Consider the following 18811-nt stretch of genomic DNA (forward strand, 5'->3'; position numbering starts at 1 on the left):
ATCCTGGCAGGATGCAGCCAGTGGAAATAGGGCACCAAATACATTTTTCCAGAGCCTCTCTATGTTCCAGGACACGTTGGGGTCCCTGCAAAGCCCCGGGGGTGGGGGACATGGTCACACTTAGGTGCTGCAGGTTTCCCTGGGCAGGGTGTCTGCCCACCCTCTGCCTCTCCCCCTTCACTCCCCAGGGATTTACAGCTCCGCGCTGACTCGGATTCCCACTTTTCCTCTTGCCAGGGGCTCCGAGCCTCTCACAGCCTGTTCCTCCCCTGGGCTGCTCCGGGTGGTTCCCATTAGCACCCCTGCACAGCCCAGGGTGGCGGGGAAGGTGTCTGGGCTCCATCCAAGAGGCGTCAGGGCTGCTCCGGCCGCTCCTAACGCGGGACATGGGAGGGTTTGATCTGCCAATTAGCCCCGGCCGGGGCCGCTAACGGGAAGCAGATGGAGCTGCGTGTTATCAGAGGGGAAAATCTGCCACTTCCTAGTGAGAACCTGGCTCAGCCTCCCAGCCGGCTCCCGGCTCCGAGGATGGACAGCCCAGAGCTTTGGGATGCGCTGGGGACTGCTGAGAGCCAGGCTGCACACGGGAATGGGACTGAAGCCCTACCAGAGTGCTCCAAACCTGTTGCCTGTCTTTATTGGGATCATGCAGAGCCCCTGTGTCCTCCCCAGGCCCCTTTCCCCATCCTGGCAGAGGACAGAGAGCTCCATGGGCATCCAAACAGGGATGCTGGAGCAGGAACATGACCGGGGGTCTGCTCTGGAAGGCCCCGTCTATCCCAAACACTCACCGAAGTGTTTATCAGCTTCAAAAAGCCAACGTTTAAATAGCATTAGGAGACTGATTTAGAGTCACAAAAGCCATGAAATTCAGAGTCAAGGCTCAAAAATCCACTTGACACTCCGGCCTTGAGGCATAAAAGGCGTGAGCCGAAGCAGTGGCTGGGACGGACGCTCAGCTCCAGGGCTGTGGCTCCCTGGATCTCCTGGCTGCCTGTAAAGGGGGTGAGAGCCCTTAATGGGATTTAAATGAGAGACTGGGACAGGCTGGGAATGTTTGGGAATACCATTTGGAGGAGATTTGAAGAGGGGGCTTATCCTAAGCTGGGGGCCAGGAGGAGACTTGGCTGGACAGGATGTTGCTGTGGTCCCACCCAGATGATCTCCAGGGGTTTGGAGCCCATCCTTGCAGTCAGAGTGTGTCCAGTCCTTTCCCCACTGGTGTGAGATTGGGGGTTTTCCTCCCTGCTGTGGAACTGGGGCATTTTTGGTGAGCTGGGCTCCTGTGTGCCCTCCCAGTCAGCAGCACCAGAATGCTCTGGAGTGTCATGGATGAGGACAAGGAGGAATGGCTTTAAAATGAAAGAGGGCAGGGTTAGATGGGATATTAGGAAGAAATTCTTCCTTGTGAGGGTGGGGAGGCCCTGGCACAGGTTGCCCAGAGAAGCTGTGGCTGCCCCATCTCTGGAAGTGTCCAAGGCCAGGTTGGACAGGGCTTGGAGCAGCCTGGGCTGGTGGAAGGTGTCCCTGCCTATGGCAGGGGCTGGAATGGGCTTTAAGGTCCCTTCCAACCCAAACCATTCTGGGATTCTGAATGAAGCACTTACTTATTGTTTCTGCCTCTTTCTCCCCACACAAGTCTTAGAATGTCTTGGTTTTAGCAGAAAATACAATAGTGGGTTGGTTTTATTTAAAGGTCCCAAGTGCCCATTTGGTTTCACTCTTTATTTGGCAACAATCTGAAGAAATAATCCACGAAACAACATAAAGAGGCTTGTAATCTCTTTTATTGCACATTTTTCTAGCTGAACCAGGATCCACAGGAATTACTGCCACTCCTCCCTGACCTGTACCCTGAGCCCCAGCCCAGGCACGGACTGATATCAATACTGAGATCAATACCTAGTGCTTATTACAACAGCCTTAACAGGGTTATCCACTTTATCTGCAAATCCTGCTAATTGAGCAGTTATTAATTGTAGGTGTTAGAAACAAACACATCTATAAATTAGAACTGATCCTGGGAGGACTCAAGGCCTCGTGTCTCAGATCCCTTTTCCTGTTTATGTTGCAGGTCCCACCGCTGAGTCCTGGCTGATGGAGCAACTGGAGGCCACAAAGGTCAGAACTAATTAAATTTCTGATTTAACTCCTGAACTCAGCAGCTGGCAGAGCCTCAGAGATGGGGCTGTGTCAGAGAGCAGCTCCTCGGGATGGGAGTGGGGTCCTGGACCTCTCATTGCTGTCCCAGCATCTCCTGCTCCTACTTAAATTCCTCCTAGGGGTGGTGGGGACAGTACATCCACCAGAGCAGCTTGTGCAGGAACATTCCCATGATTGAAACATCTCTGAAGATCTTTCCTTCCAGTGCACACACAAGGATCAGAGCAGTGGGAGCAACCAACAACTTATGGGGATACTGGAGACAGTGTTCCCAGGCCTTGACAGCCAGTAATAAAACAAGGGGACCAAGGAGAGTGTTGCTGCTCCTCTGCCCCATGTCTGAGCCCACCCTGAGCTCAGACCCTGACAGGTCTCGTGCAGGCAGTGCCCACTGAGGGCTTTGGAGGGATGGAATAAGGCACTTAAACTTATTTCCAAGCAGCACCACAGCTGCCCTCTCCTGGCACAACCTGCCTGCTCCCTTCCTGCTTCCCAAATATTTTGAGGGATGGGAGGCTTTGCTCTTGCTGAGGAATGGGGAGAAAACACGACTCAGGGCTCCCACCACACTGATCTGGAGTTTAAAACAAGCCTGGCTTCCCACACCACCTGGGAAGGCTGGTACAGGCAGACCTCAACATCCAGGGATTCCTGCTGGAGGGGGTAAAGGAGGCCTTGGGGACAAAGTGAGGGACATTGCTTTGTACCAGTGACAGGGAAAGGGCCAACCTCTTAATGCTCGTCTCGTGCTCTAATTCCCTCTCAGCCCAGCTGAGAAGGAATTGTGCTGGACTGCTGGGGACGGAAAAAATGGCAGGAAAAGAGAACTGGAGTCCAGGTTTGCCTCTGCAACCACCCCTTAATTAATTAACTAAGCACGCTCACATACAGTCACTTAGGTTGGAAAAGACCTTTAAGATCATCAACCCAACACTGCCACGTTCACCACGAAACCACATCCCACACAACTAAGGAAACCATAAGGCCTTTTGAGTCCACAACCTAATAACAGATCATTTCTGTTGTTTAGAAAGAAAACCTAAGCTGGTCAGGTTAGAGCTCAGTAATTTAAGTGCTCTGTGAGGCTGCAGCTGTGGTTGGGGCTCAGCAGTGCCAGGGCAGGGCTAGGGGCCCCAGGGCATCACTGCATGTAGGAGTAACGCCAGTCCCGCAGGGGCACGTGGGTCTCCTTGACGGCCTGGGGGGACGTCCAGCGCAGGATGTAGTGGGGACCCCCAGGTTTGTCATTGGTGCCTGTTTGGGGAGGGAACAAAGCACTGCTGACCACGAGCACGAGGAAGGACACGCCTGGAGGGACTGACGCCTTAAAATGTGTAGTCTATAAGATTTAAGGATAGCTCATTAGTACTTTTAGCTTGCTAAGTACCTTTGTACAAGATTCCTGAAATGCTGGTAAACGTTCTTTGTTAAGAATTTTAACAAACGAGGGATTTTAATGAGGTGAAGAGTTTTCTATCTGTACAAATGTACTGAGAAAGAGACATAACACCTGACACGACCAAAGCTATTCAGAGGCTTGGAAACTGCTCCAGAAGGCAAGATACTGTGCCAAAGACCAAGAAAGAAGATGAGGAAGATGAAGACAAGGTATCTTTGGGACCTTCGCCTCAAATTCGGGAGGCATGTCAAGGGTGGTACTAAGGGAGGGGCGGTTTTGGAAGGGGGTGTAACAGTATCAGGTAATGCTTTGAATTGTTAGTTAGGGAACTAAATGAAAGCAAGAGGCTTTTGTAACTCTGCAACCACGCTTTGGAAGAAATCAGATTCTCGTGCATCCAGGGTCGTAATGATCAAACCTGCCTTCTAAAACCCCCAGATGGAGTCTCAGGGGGTTTCTTTTAGAGCTGATTTTAGGCACCGGGACAGGCAGCTCAGCAGGGCCGTGCAGGGAATCTCCAGGCAGGGCTTTGGGTCTCACCTGAGATTCGGGAGCCTCCGAAGGGCTGCTGGGCCACCACGGCGCCCGTGGACTTGTCATTGATGTAGAAGTTTCCGGCGGCGTTGCGCAGGAGGCTCCGGGACTCCTCAATGATCCTCCTGGGGAGGGACAGACAAGGCTGCCACAGCAACAGCAAATGCCTCTGGGGGGGCCTCTGCTCCCCTGGAGCCATTAAAACTGGGCAAAAGGCATCTTTGTGTTTCTTTGTGAACGTTTCCAGGGCTGCATGTTGTCTAACACACACTGAAACAGCTCCTGGCTACTGAAATTATCCCTGTTCCTTAGTTTGTTTCTCCTTCTAAGTTTTATGGCGATAAAATGAAGGTAATTAATTATCTCTCACTGCCCAGAGAAGCTGTGGCTGCCCCATCTCTGGAAGGGTCCAAGGCCAGGTTGGATGGGGCTTGGAGCAACCTGGGCTAGTGGAAGGTGTCCCTGCCCATGGCAGGGGTGGGATGAGATGGGCTTTAAGGTCCCTTCCAACCCAAAGCATTCCATGATTTTATGATAATTTATGGATGGTCTCTCTTTGAGGTAATACTGCTCTTAGCCCTCCTCTGGCTTGAGGGGAGCTGTGGGTGCACCCTCCCATATGCTCCAAATGTTCCTTTGGGATAGTTTCTTACTGAAAAAAATCATTTTGGGATGAAAAACCACTTTAAAGCTGCCCCCTTCCCTCCTTGACGGGAGGAGGGCTAAGAGCAGCACAAGCATCATGGGAAATGCTTGCTGTCCTCCTTTGGAGAGAGGGAAGATCCGTGGCTTGCCCCAGCAGGGAACAGGCAGAGGGATTTTGGGATTTTGGGAATTTGGCACTCACTTCTCCTGGGCGAAGAGCGCCCCCGTGAGGCCGTAAGGCGTCGTGGTATCGATGAGCTCCAGCACCTCCCGGTAGCGCTGCTCGGGGTACACGAACACCGTCAGGATCGGCCCGAAAATCTCCTGTGCAGCCCAACACAAACACCCTCAGTGGGGACAGCCTCCGAAAATCTCCTGTGCAGCCCAACAAAAACACCCTCAATGGGGACAGCTGCCCAAAACAAGCAGTGGGTGCTCCACCACCCCCTGAGTTAAACTGTGATGAAGAGGAATGTCCCTGAAGCAACTTCCCACAGAGCCCTGGGCAGCTCATCACACATCTCACAGGGATTTTGGGATGGGGACCAACGGCCCCTCTCCTGCCCCCTCCCCAAAGGTGCTCTCACCTCTTTCATGATGGGATCCTGGGGGTCTTTGCTCTCCACGATGCACGGCTCCACAAAGTAGCCCACGCTGTCATCGCAGCCGCCCCCGGCCAGGATGGTGAGGTTGGAGGAGTTCTTAGCGTGCTCCAGCCACTTCTTGATCCGCGCAAAGGACTTGGGAAAAGGGAAGAATAAAAAAGGGGGTGGGTTTGGGGGTCTAAAAGATGTTTGGGTAAATCCTTTCAGGGATATGCTGCTCTTAGTGCTCTTCCAGCTTAGGAGGAGTGGGAGACGGAAATACAGTCCTGAGTGCTCTGAACCTCACACTCAACAGAACTTCTGAGCGAAATAACCCACTTTACAAGAGGAGCAGTGACTAAGACATGCAACACAGCTGATAATCAGCTCTAACTTACTACCGATGTTCCTATTTTGCTGTAAGTAAAAACCTTGTAACCTCACACTTCTGAGAGCCAGGTAGTGTTACTTTCTTGCACCAGGAGAAGTGAACTCACCTTGTCATCGATCACGGCAGAGAAGAACGTCCCAAAGTCCTGGGCAGGCTGTGGGAAGGTAGAAAGGAGGTGATGCAAATACACACTGTGCCAAAAAGTTAACTCTGAAATGAGAAGGAGCTGAAATTCCCCAAATAACACTTTCCTCTGCTCCAAACACACCTCTGCTCAAGCTCCCCTTTTCAATTAGTCTGCAGGACTCACCACTTTCACAATCCTTCCTGCAGACTCTGGCTACAAGTTAATTTCTAATCACTAAAAAAAAAGCTGAAGGGGGGCACGGAGGGGCTGTGGTGGGGAGAAGCAGCGGATAAAAAGCCGGTTCAATGGGAATTAGTAGCCAGTTACCGCAGTCTCTAATCCCATCAACCACCCGCTGAGCCGCAAAGCCCTTCAGCTTCCCGGCAGCTCCGCTCACATCTCCCACTTTGATCTTCCCGTGCTCCTCCAGCAGCTTCTCTTTGATCTGGGGCCACAGCGAGTCGGGGGCGTAGAGGCGGGAGCAGGCCGAGCACTTCTGGCCGCCGTACTCGAAGGCCGAGCGCAGGGTCCCGTTCACCACACTGCCCACGTCGGCCGAGCTGTGCACCACGTGGAAGTTCTTCCCGCCGCACTCTGGGCACCGAGAAGGGAGCAAAAGGGGAGAGGGAGGAGTCGTCAGGGGTGTGACAGCTCCAAGAAGCACCAGGACTCTTGTGCTCACCCTGCCTGGTCCACGGTTCCTCAGGGAACAGGGAGTGCCACGATCCCCAGAGCACAGCCCAGAGCTCATGGAGCTGGAACAGGCTTAGAAAACTATTGGAAAAAGCACCAACCCAAGCTCCCAAACTTTGCACGGAGGCTGTGCAGCCCCAGAGCACCACCGTCCCCCACCCAAGTGCCAGCTCCACACCATTAAAGCCCATCCTTTGTTGGTGCCATAACTCCTCTAAATATCCAGAAATTTACTGTGTCCTCTGCTCCCAAGGAGAGGAATCCTGACCCTCACTTTAGTTTCTCCCCAAGTAGAGGAGAAACTGGACCCCCCCATCCCTGCATGGCCTCCTCTAAAACGGTGGAAGAACTGGCAGTTACCTCCAGCCAGGCGTGGGAAATTGCGGTAGCGATCCAGGTTTTGGGACACCTGCTTCCAGAGCCGCTTGAAAGTCCTGGAAGAGGAAGGAGGAGCTGGTTAGTGCACTTTTGCCTTTGCACACAGGGATGGCACTCGGAAAAGCCCCTGATGAAGGGCCACCCGCAAAAGAAGGGATGCCCTGCAAGAGGAAGAGATGTTGGGAATGAAACTGCAAATATCAAAGCAAAGGCTCTACACAACAACTCCATAGTTTTAAAAATAAACTGTTGCAGTGTCACAGGGAAAAGCATCTGGCAGAAGTTTCTTTTCCTCCCCTTTCCCCCCTTCCTTTTGGTCCTTACTGTGACAAACCTCTTGGCTGGAAAACAATAAAAATGCAAATGACCTCCCATCAGGAGGCATAGCCACTAATACTAATCTATGAGCTTCCCACCTTTCCAGCCCCATGCTCATCTGAGCATGTCCTTGCTGGGGGAGGGGGATCCCTGGATTTAACAGCCCGTGGAGACTGCCAGGGCCCTCAGCATCACCAGCTCAGCATCACTGACACCCCATGGCACTTGGCCAGAGCCCAGGGCTGCAAATCCACCCTGAGCAGCACCGTTTGTTGAGCCAAGTCACAGCATCAAGTCTGGCTATTCCTGTGCCTTGAGTGACAAGAAAACCCGGTTTAGACACTTTTTTCACCTGTTTGAAACCCTATTTTAATTCTAGCATATAATAATGGAGAGTTATCTGTGTCTGCCCTACTCAAACCTGCTCTGTGACTTCAAAGGACTGCCAAAGGAGCACCCAGCCCCTCTCCCCCTGCCACCCCCCTTCCCAACCTACGGCACACTCCCAGTGAAGTTGAGCCCACAGAAGTGCTCGGAGCTGGTGACAGTGTCCCCAAACTCGGGCCCATCCGCCGGCACAAACTGCACCACGTTGGGGGGCAGCCCGGCCTCCAGGAGGATCTTGTACACAGCGTAGCTGGAGAGCAGGGCAGTGTCACTGGGCTTCCACAGCACCACGTTTCCCTGGGGACAGGATAACAACAGCCATGAGAAATGCTTCAATACCATGGAACACGCCTGTCCCGCAGCGGGTGAGACAGAGCGAGGGCACCTTTGGGTCACTCACAACCACCTCTACCACATCACTGGTTTTGGAAAGGACTGTGACCACCCTGGTCAGCTGAAGGCACAAAACTCCCCTTCATGCCACCGGCTTGCTGTGCCAGCCTTCCACACCCTCCCTGCCCAGGGATGAGTTTTGCCTTCCCTAAGAGGAGCTGGAAACACAGACCTGGTTTATGTCTCAGGAAAAGGGACAACGCTGCCAAGAAATGTGCTATGATGTCACCAGTGCTGCCACCAGGTTTGGGCCCGACCCAGCAGGTGTTTGCGCCAGGCAGAGCAGTGAAACCAGACCTCAGGCCAGGATTGAATGTGCACAAGGAAACAGCACAGCGGGCTGGAAAACACCGGTGGGGACACCCCACCCCTTTGGCTCGGCACCAGCGTCCTCCCTGCAGCTCCAGGCACGGGCACGGGGGGCCCAGCGACTGCCCTGTGTCCCTGTCACACTGCTGGGCCCCCCTGCATGGGGCCACAGCCCCAGGGGGGCATGAGGGGGATTTTTAGACTTTGTCTTGACCAGGCTCCTGCCAGGGCTGGTCGTGCAGGCACAGCTCCTTCCTGGGCCCCTCTAATTCTTCCACTCCAAACAGTGAGAAAACTAAATCACACTCAGTAAAACTCTCCAGGCAACTGGGAAATCTACCCCAGGCCATGACTGGAGACAATCCCAGCAGCCTGGATTCCAGAGTGGAGCAGTGACTGCTCCGATCCCGAGGAAATCCTGTTCCCGATGCTGCAATGGCAGTAACTGCATTGATCGCTCCAGCTACTGAAGCAAGAGATACGTTTAAATCCCTGGGAAGAGCACTGTGGTGGCTGAAACACTGGGGCTCTAATTAACATCTCCTTATTAAGTACCATTTTCTCCTAAATTTAATTCCAGGTACCACCTGCCACTGAGCTTTTCAAGTCACCTGCTGGTGCCCTGCTCCCTTCTGCTCCTGCCCCAGGGAGAGCAGGGGGATTCCATCACCTCCTGCATCCCCATGGGAATTCATTGTCACACTCGAGGAGAGAGTGCTGGAGGCACTGCAGGATGCAGACCTTCATTCAGACCTGCCAGCACAGGCTCACCCCGTCCCAGCACAGCTCATCCGCTCTGGGGTGAGCTTATCACCAAATTTCCCAATGCCAAAGACCTCCACGGAATCCTGGGATGGGAGAAATGACCTCCCTCCACCAGAAAACTTCCCAGCTCTGTGTTAGCTTCACCCTCTTCCTTGTTCTCCCCATTCCTCCCCTACAAAAGCAACAGGTTCAAATGCTTCACCTCAAATATGGGTTTAAATGTGACATTTGCAAATTAAAAGCTTGGTGTTCTCCAGTCTCTTCCACCTCCAGCTGTTGCTGGAGGGCCTGTCTTTGGGGCCAGCAGGAAATCTGAGCCTAATTAATAAAGAGCTTAGGATAATTTGTGGTTTGGGTTTTTTTTCAGTGCAATAATAAGTTACTGAATCCCAGCCCAAATTCACCAGTCTCTCCCCAAAATCCACCCTGCAAATGCAGGTATTCCTGAGCTCCAGGTGGTGGGACGCATATAGAGATTATTTTTACCAATACTTTGACTTTTCGGACCATCTTTCATGTCCATGGGGATCTCCTGTCTCCCAGTTCAGAGCTAAATGCCAGGGCCACGACCTGCCCTCTCCTACCTTTACCCCATCATACCTGAAAAGCAGCATCCAAGAGGAATCTGGGCAGATACAAAGTGGTTACACTTTCCTGTCCTGACAGCACCCCAAAGGCCCATTCACAGGACGAGCATCAGGCAAGAAAACAAACCCTCTCTTCGTATTTCTTCCCTTCTCTGGATCCAAAATCCAGGCTGGGAGTGAAAACACACTTTGCTTAAAAATTAAAACCCTGGGAGAGCATGTTTGGGCAGTTCCTGGAAACGCCATCACACCTGTCCAATGAAAATGTGGCCACTGGGATGACTTATCATAATTAAAGATGTCTGAGTCTAATTGCTGATTGAATTCAAAGGGAATTCAGAACAGGACCCCACGTGTGTCCTACTGACACGGGGAGGCTTAAATTCATTTCTTGCAGATCCCGGAGCAGCCAAACCACAATCTGAGAGACCAGATCCCTCTCCCAGCCTTTCTCCAGACCGTCCTCTCCCTCTCTGGCTCTCCCCAGACACCCCACACACTCACCATCAGTGCTGGAGCTCCTGCCAGGTTGCCCCCGATGGCCGTGAAGTTGAAGGGAGACACGGCAGCCACGAAACCCTGAGGGGGAGGAAAGGAACCAGTGGGAGCCACCACACCCCAGTTTGGGACAAAAAGGGGAAGTGCAGCAGGTGGGAGCCCTCCCTCACCTCCAGCCCCCGGTACACCATGCTGTTGGTGCTCACGTCCACGCTCAGGGGCTGGCTCTGCTCCAGCTCCAGCGCGTACTTGGCGTTGAAGCGGAAGAAGTCGATGAGCTCCGCAGCGGCATCGATCTCCGCCTGGATCACGGTCTTGCCCTGCCAGGAGAGGCCCCAGACGATGAAGGCACGGAGGGGGGAGGGGGATGCAGCAGCAGTGCGGCACAGCACGGCCAGGTGAGCTCTGTGGGATGCCTCTCACACAGGAGCTGTGCTCAGCTCCCAGAGATGTGGCCCCTACAAGCCCTCACAAGCTGATCCTGTTCCCAGGGTGCCTGGCTCCCAGCTTCACCTTCCTCCTTTCTCTCAGCAGAGCAAGGATCACTCTGTATTCCCTCACACCTTCAGCCATTCCCATGGCCAAAAAATACCTTTGCAGCTCTGCCTGCCCTACTTCCCTGATTCCCAGCTCCCCAGATTCTCTCCTGTTCGCCCCAGCTATCCACCAGGTCCCTCCTGTATCCCCCATACCTGCCCAATCATAGTTTTGGCCAGCACTTCTGCTCGCCTGGGGCCACTCAGCATGTCAGCTGCCTTCAGGAAGATCTGGGCTCGGTCCTGGACAGGTTTCAGGTCCCATTCCTTCCTCACTGCCAAGGCAGCATTAATGGCTTTGTTAATGAGCTCCTGCAGAAAAAAGGGGAAAGGTAACGAGGAGGAACCCACCACCAGGGCAGAAGAGAAAGCGAGGGGTCACTCACCCCCAGGCACAAACCCCAGCAGCCACTGCCCCATCACAATCCCAAATCTGGAGCTCCTGGTATGGACTTGTTCCAGATCCCTGGGACTTGGAAAACCAACAGCTGCCTCTGGAGCCTCCCAGCTCACAAATGAACAGTGATTTGCATCTCACACAGGCAAAATACTGCTGCTTCCCCCTAGAGAAGGGAGGACAGCGAGATGTGCTCACCTTGCCAGCGTAGCAGAACTTGGCCACCTTGTGCGTATGGTTAAAGGGCTGAAAAGAGGAGAAAAGCCTCCATAGGTACCAGTCCAACAGCTCCTCCTTCCAGAGCTCCCCCTGCTCTGCTCTCCCCCAGACTCACCGAGAGCTGGTACCGCACGGTCGGTGTCCAAACCTCCTCCCCCCCGATCACACACGGGATCTCCTCAGTCTTGCCCTTCAGGTCAGCGAGGGCCTGAGCAAAGGCAGGAGAGCACAGTGGTGGGAGCAGCATCCAGCTGCCCTCCCTCTCCATCCATCCTCCTCATCACCCCACGAGCAAAGGGAACCTGGGAACAGGCTTCCTTTGGTCCCCTGGGTAGGGGGCGTCCATGGGCTGGAGACAGGAGTCACAACTGTCTCCAAAGGGAATGAGCAGAAACCAGGCAGGATGGGGCTTCCCTCCCCCAGGAAGAGCCTGGAGCAGCACAACCCAGGCCCTTCCAGCCCCCCAAAATCCAGCAGTGGTACCTTTTGGAGCACTGCTCGCTCGGGGCTCCCAGGTTTAAACTCGAGGATCGGCTCGTTGGTCACCTGGATGGCCGAGTGGTGCTGACATCTCCGCCTGCAGGAGGAGCAGGAATCCCTCCAGATCCCTGCTTCCCAACAGCCCAGTAACACCTTCATCCCAGTCTCCCCGGCCACACCAGTCCCGTGGTATCCCGCCTGTGCCCCATTGCACTCATAGGATGATGATGCCAGAGCCGGGAACTGAGCCTGGACATCGCCCCCGGCCACACGTCCCTTCTCCGCACTATGGAAAAACTGCTGGAAAAGGCATTTCTAAGGCACGAGGTGCAGGGTGAGCTCCGAATCGATCTGGCTTGCTCCAACATCCCAACGCTCTGCCAGCTCCCGGCAAAGTCCAGGGGGCAAAAGCCGGCCTGGCATCTCTGACCCCGCCCCAAGCAGAGCTGGACCTTGGCAGCTTCCCAACCCCACCGGGCGTTAAGTTGCCCAGCTCAGCGATAATGTCCACAAAAAGAGGGAAAAGGGGAAAAAGGGGGAGAGTGTGAAGGGAAAAGAGGAGGAAAACAAGGGGAGAAAGGGGGGCAAACTAGGGAAAACGGGGGAAACAAGGGGGAAAAGAGAAAACGAGGAAAAGGGGGAAACCAAAGGGGGAAAAGGGAAAAACAAGGGGGGAAAGGGGAAAACCAAGGGGAAAAGGGGAGAAACAAGGAGGGAAAGGAAGGAAAACGGGAGGGAAAGAGGGAAAACAAGGGAAAAGCGGGTGAAAACGGGGAAAAACGAAAAAGAAGAGGTAAACTGAGGAAAACAGGTGAAAAAGGGGAAAAGGGGGAAAACAAGGCGGGGCGAAGGGGAAAACAGGGGGAAACAGATGGAAAACAAGGGGAAACAATGGTTGGAAGCGCCTGCGGTTGGCAGCGGGATGATTCCCGGCCAGAGGGGGGATGGAAGGGCCGGCAGAGCAGCCCGAGCGGACTCCGAGCCCACACCCCGCGGGGCTCCCACCCCGCCATGCCCGGGGACACGGCCAGAAGGGGCTCGAGAGGGCTGCGGGGACCGGGGCTTTTCCCAGGCAGGGGATCGGAGGGTGGGAGCGGGAGGTGGAAGGCAGGGCCGGGACCCCGCACTCACCCGCGGCCCCGCAGCGCCCGCAGCCCCCGCCACATCCCGGCCCCGCCGCGCTGCCCGCCGGCCGCCACCAACCACCGCGGGGGCGGCGGGGCGGGGACAAAATCATTCGTTACACAATAAATTCAAAGAGGGGCGGGTAAAGGGCTTCTGGCAGAGAGGCCCCATACCCGCCCTGGCCGTGCGTGGGGCTGCCGGTGGTGCCCCCCCGAGCGGGGCGGGAATGGGGTGTCCCCACGCGTGTTCCCCCCCGCGCGGCGGTGGTTGCGCCCGGCCCGAGGGGCGGTGGCGCGGCAGCACGCGGGAGGGGGCGGGGCGTGGGAAGGAGCCAAAACCGATTAAAAAAAGAGGAATACTGAAAAAAACAACAACGAAAAGCACCTCGAGGGGAAGGAGAGGCTGTGCCCGGACGCGGGGCTCGGCGGGTCCCGGCTCCGGGAGTGGGGAGAGAGAGAAAAGCAACTTAAAGCCCCTTTGGGAATGAAAATTACCTAAAAGGGGGGGGGGGATTTTAACTCAAGGGGAATTTTAACCCAAGGGGAATTTTAACCCAAAATGGGGGCCTGGGTTGGGCACGGGACCTGAAGGAGGTTGAGGTGTGCAGAGGGTATTTTTATTTCCAATGAGAGGCATGTTTTAAGCTGAAAGAACCTAATTTTGAGGGGAGTTTGGGCTATTTTAAGACCCCAAATCACCTGGGCTGGGGGTTTTAGGGAGCGAGGATGATCCCTTTCTCCTCAGACCCAAATACTTTCACTTTCAGGATGTTTTCCACCCCAAGAATTAACACACAGAGCCATTAACCAGGAGTTTGGTGTTTATTTTATAGTTTTTTGTGTTTTCCTCGTCACCAGAAAACAACTGGGACCCGTTTCATAGACAAGTTCCCACCCTGCCTTCGCACAGAGAAGCCCGTGGGGGTCTGGCACTGAGAGATGAACCAGGACGGAGGGATGGAGACGGGATGGGGACCTGGAGCAGAGCGTGGAGAGCCGGCCAGCAGACCTGGGAGGGCTCGTGGGGTTGGTTTTGGCACTAAAATAGGAAAAACGGAGCAAATCTGCTGAACTCAGAGGAGGGCGAACGGTCCTGGCTCTCCCTGTGGGTGTTTTCGGGCTCCTGATGACAAAGATTCGATTTTTAAAGCGTTTAATGGTCCAAAATCCATCATCAGCAGGTTTGTCTTGTACCATTTGGTCTCCCCAGCACAGCCTTCCAGCCACATCCCGACTCCAGAGTGTGGGAGCTGGTTCATCCTTTGGCCTTCCCCTGCCACAGCTCAAATAGCATCACCAGTCCAGTCTTTTTTCTTTAAAATTAGCTAATATACAGAATATAAAGCACAATATTTACAAGTGGACGGTATCCAGGGGCATTTCCACACGGATCAGTAGTCTGTTGTCATGGGTCTAAAAGAAATTCATAGGTGACCTAAGAGGAACTGACAAGAAGTGACACAGCACGAGAGAGAAGAGTCATCAATACCCTCCACTCCAGCACGATAAATAATAAATAATCATTTTTGGCAGAACGTAGCTACGTACACTTTACTCACAGTAAGGTGTTTTAAGGACTGAATTGTGTGTCTTGGTGAAACCACAAAAAGTGTGTTTAGTGACCAGGATTTAATCATCCTCAACCCTTTCTGATAAAATAGAAATTTAGGATTTTGGGGGTCAACAGCCTGGGCAGCCCCACTAGGTAGGTGGCAATGTGGTCCTGGGTGTTCTTCCACAGGAATGACACAGGTTTGAAGCCACCCCAGGGGTTTTTTTAAGTATTATCATTATTTACCACAAAAATGGAGGTGGCCAGACCCAAAAGCACCACTTTCAGAAGTGCTTCACTGTTGGAGTGCCTCAAATCAGGAGGGAATTGTGATTTCTACAATCAAGTACCCATTTCTTAAACACAGTTTGTTGCTTCTTCAAAAGAGAAGCTCTGAAAAGCTCCTGCAAATGCAGAAGGGTCTGAAGACACTGAACTACACACAAAAACAGACAAAAAGAAAGAATCAAGTGTTTCTTCACTACTCTGCCAAAGGCTTGTTCAAGCCCTCAGTGTTCCCCCTCCAGGGGAGAGGGGCTGGGACTTCATTCCCATGAGGAATGTGGCAGGCAGTGCTTCCAGCTCACCTCTAATCCCAACGTTATTAACACCAGGACAACACTTGTTGCCTCACTGGACAACTTTGTTTCTCACTTAAAACTCCAACTGACACAAGTTACATTCCACTAACAGCTTAAAATCAAACATTTGGGCAACAACACTAAAGGCAAAGCATTTAAAAACCTGTGTGTTCCCCTGCAACCAATCCTGGACCAGTGCAAAAGAATAAAAATCCTGAAATCCTAAAGCAAAAAAGTGGAAAATCCTCATCGAGGTGTTCCTACACCATGGAAGCACTAAGATGTCTTAATTTGGGATAAATCACTACTTAAACATTCAGCTCTAAAATGAAGCACTCTCAAACATGAAACAGAGCCTTCCCAGTGCTGCAGTTCTTCCAACACAAACATCCTTCCCCGTTTTCCCAGAGCCAAGGGAAACACCAGGACGTGGCTCTGTGAGCACCCACCAACTGCCGTGGCTTTTCCCCAGTCAGGCCTGGATCCAGGAGCCAACTCGTGTTTTTGCTGGCAGGAATGATTATGGAAATAAAAATTAATATAATCTCATTTTAGAAGCAGCTTTAGATCCATATTCAGGCACAATTCAGATCTGTCATTTTGTTTCATTGAGTTAATCCCAATTTATACAGGAAGTTAAATATAATTTGTTTTCCAGCCTGGCAGAACACAAACCCAGGCTGGGGCTGACTTTTGTCCTGGGATTTAGGGGCGCAAATGGAGGCCTTGACCCTTTCCAGCAGGATCCTCACAATCAGGGGAAGGGAATAAAATCACAGGGAAAAGCAATAATTCTGCAGTGGCAGAAAGGCTGTTAAACTGCTGTTTTCTCCCCAAGGAAGCGACAGGTGAGTGCTCCACAGTTCCCATTGTTTCCATGCTTGGGAATTTGGGAGTCCCATCAGAGTAGAAGAGACTTGACAAGGGAATAATTGCATTTGCTAACAGAATTCTGTTTGCACTTTAAAAACCTCTAATAAAAATAGAATATATACTGTGTTTTTATAAATAGATTACACATTTAGCTTAGATGAGTTTCATTACATTCCCTCCCAACACATATCTTTTTTTAAGTAATTTTGTTTTTTTCATTGTGTGAACTAATATGAGCATCACTAAGTCTTTGAAAAAAATGTTTGTGCCACATTAAAACATTTGTACCACATTATTCTTTGGACATTTTTGAACAACATGCATCCACAAACTGCCATGTGTTTACTGAAAACATTTTTGTACAAACCCATTTTAGGAATTTGATCTATTATTACACTGCTAATGAGCAAAAAAATTTGCTTCCTTGAAATCCCCTTTTAAAAAATGAGAAACGATGAGGAGGATTTTCTGATTGTAAGTCTAAAAAAGTGTCAATATGACACCGTATTAAGAATAGAAAACAAAAATAAAGTATTTACAGCTTTACAAAGGAAAAAGAAAGAGGTCATCCAAATCATTTCCAGCATTTTCACAATTAATTGTTTTTTTTCTGGCAAGCTTTTGATCTGGTTTTTAGAGTGGTGATACACACACAGAGCAGGACCAGCTGGACACTAAACCAATGACCTCCCAGGAAAACTATCAAGGATCAACCCCTGTAACTCCCAAGTGGTTGATCCAGCCTAAACGAAAATAAACCCCCAATCCCAAGTATGAAAACACCTTTTCTTCTTTAAAAATGGATTATATATGGATATAAGAAACAGACACCACCAACCATGGGAATCTACTGTCCTACACATCACCATCATCCACATGATTCCTAAACCCTCTACTACAGCCCCACACCCCCTACACCGACCCTACTACAGGTGCTCCTCGGCACTGTGCCTGTGGGTAACTGGACTTTACACTTGAATTCCTGCTTCCTCACTGTCCAACTGAGGATATTCCCATTTTCCCCACCCTCAACACACCAGCTCCTAGTTTTGGGAACACCCAGCCTTCCCTGTGAGGACTCTGAGTTTTAAAGAAAAATAACAACCTCACCCCAAACCAGCAGCGAATCCCGATGGCCCTTACAAATGCTGGATTTTCCAGTGCCAAGGAGCATTCCCTAATTTCCCTAATTGAGGGGAGCCAAAGGCAGCCTCCAGGGTTCACTGTGCAAGGACAGCTGAGCAAAGCCTCCCCCACAGTCACTAAAGCATCACAGACATCCAGCTTTGGCAGAGCTTCCTCGGCCTCAGGACAAACTCCTCAGTAGCAGCTGAAGTTCAAACAGGCTTGAAAACCTTAAAATTACTGATTTACAACATGCAGTCCCAGCCCCCTCAAAAAGTACTCCCTCTGCAGCCTCCCACCCACCCCCCAGCTTTCAGCCCTATGAACATGACATTTACCACTTTGGCCACCTAAGGAATAACAGGAATGAGCACTTTGGAAAAAAGGTTTCTCTTCCAGAGAAAAGTTATCTACATTTACAGGCTTTGGAAAGCCCCTCCCCCACACCACAGGACCCAAGGAGTTGCTAACTACTCTGTGAGTAATTGCACTGAGTATTTCCATCAGTAAGGACACCACAAGAACATCCTTGGATCTACTTTCACGGGCAGAAGCCGTCAGCTGAGGATGGTACCCTCCACATTGTGGATCCAGATGGATCATCCCAGTCCTCCTCCCCACTCTGAAAAACACAGGGAGCCCATTTAGATCCACATGGCCTAAAGGCACCACCATTCCAAGCAGGAGATGGATCTGAGGGCGACGAACTCCAGGCAGCAACACAGGAAACTCAAAGGAGAAAACATTCCTGTATCCACAGTTCCAGTGCAACAGAAACCCTCTGAGGTGCTGCCCCTCTCCATGGCCACACAAGACAGAGCAATTGCTGCCCAGGAATGAGCCATTTTCCAAGACACTTGTGCTCTTAATGGAATTAAACAACATTGATCTATACTGGCTGTTTGCTTACTATGCAACTCCACTGATCCCAGATCAATACACCAGAGAGGCTTGGAAATGATGCTCAGGAAGCTACAAAGATTGGCCAGTTTACCTTTCCACAACACTGAGAGGGTGCTTAAATCAAGATTTTCCCTGTCCAGTCCTAGCACTGCTCCTACACAGCAGTTTCTAAGCTTCCTGGCAGGAAAAGCAAATACATTTGGTGTTTACTCCAAGTCTTACAACCGCTAGTTAAGTCCAGAGTTAGCTTTAGGCAGTATGAACTACTCTTTCAGTCTTGGTCTAAAAACAAAGAAAAATTATTGGCTGAGGTTTATACCCTGTTTTTACCTGGCTGAGGTGCTACAATTCCCATTATAACCATGAACAGATTAATGATGTCAGAGTTTCCTCTACCACCACCAAGGGATCCGACTTTCGATGCTGCTTCTCCTGGGTAAAAATACAGAGACAAAGCCAAGGTCTTCCCACTTTCTCACAGACAAAGCACATGGCTGTTCCTCCCTAATTCCAGGGCAGCAGCAGCCTAGGATTCAGTTTACTATGCCCTAAAAAGGATTACAGTGTTTCCCAATGTTCAGTTTCCCTGAAGAACAGTGGTCTGCAACTCTCCCAGTCTCATGTCTCCAGCCTCCATGTATATCAGTTTATCCCGGTGCTTCAACTCTAAACATCATGAAAGCGGCATAAAATGGAGTTATCTCCCTGTCAGCAACAGAAGATTTGCAAACACCAAAAAAACCCCTGAAAAAAGACACAAACCAACACGGAACCGAAGGGCTGATTCCCCTCCTGATCCAACCATTGGAAACAAAGGCATTGTAATATGACATTCCACCTCGAAAGAAGC

At 51.6% G+C, this 18811-nt stretch overlaps 1 protein-coding gene across 1 annotated transcript; it reads right to left on the minus strand.

Annotated features, from left to right (window-relative positions):
* Window positions 1–1769: 1769 nt before the first annotated feature.
* ALDH4A1 (aldehyde dehydrogenase 4 family member A1) lies at window positions 1770–12999 on the minus strand. The gene is made up of 15 exons (XM_017833492.1): window positions 12935–12999; window positions 11807–11900; window positions 11439–11531; window positions 11303–11350; window positions 10864–11019; window positions 10342–10491; window positions 10178–10252; window positions 7729–7916; window positions 6897–6970; window positions 6241–6437; window positions 5823–5870; window positions 5329–5481; window positions 4944–5065; window positions 4103–4221; window positions 1770–3417 (listed from the first exon to the last, which is right to left on the minus strand). The coding sequence occupies exons 1-15, from the start codon at window positions 12967–12969 to the stop codon at window positions 3305–3307; spliced, it is 1665 nt and encodes a 554-aa protein (XP_017688981.1). The 5' UTR covers window positions 12970–12999; the 3' UTR covers window positions 1770–3304.
* Between the last annotated feature and the right edge of the window lie 5812 nt (window positions 13000–18811).

This window comes from Lepidothrix coronata, unplaced genomic scaffold, assembly GCF_001604755.1.
Source record: "Lepidothrix coronata isolate B3197 unplaced genomic scaffold, Lepidothrix_coronata-1.0 Scaffold214, whole genome shotgun sequence".
Classification (NCBI taxonomy): domain Eukaryota; kingdom Metazoa; phylum Chordata; class Aves; order Passeriformes; family Pipridae; genus Lepidothrix; species Lepidothrix coronata.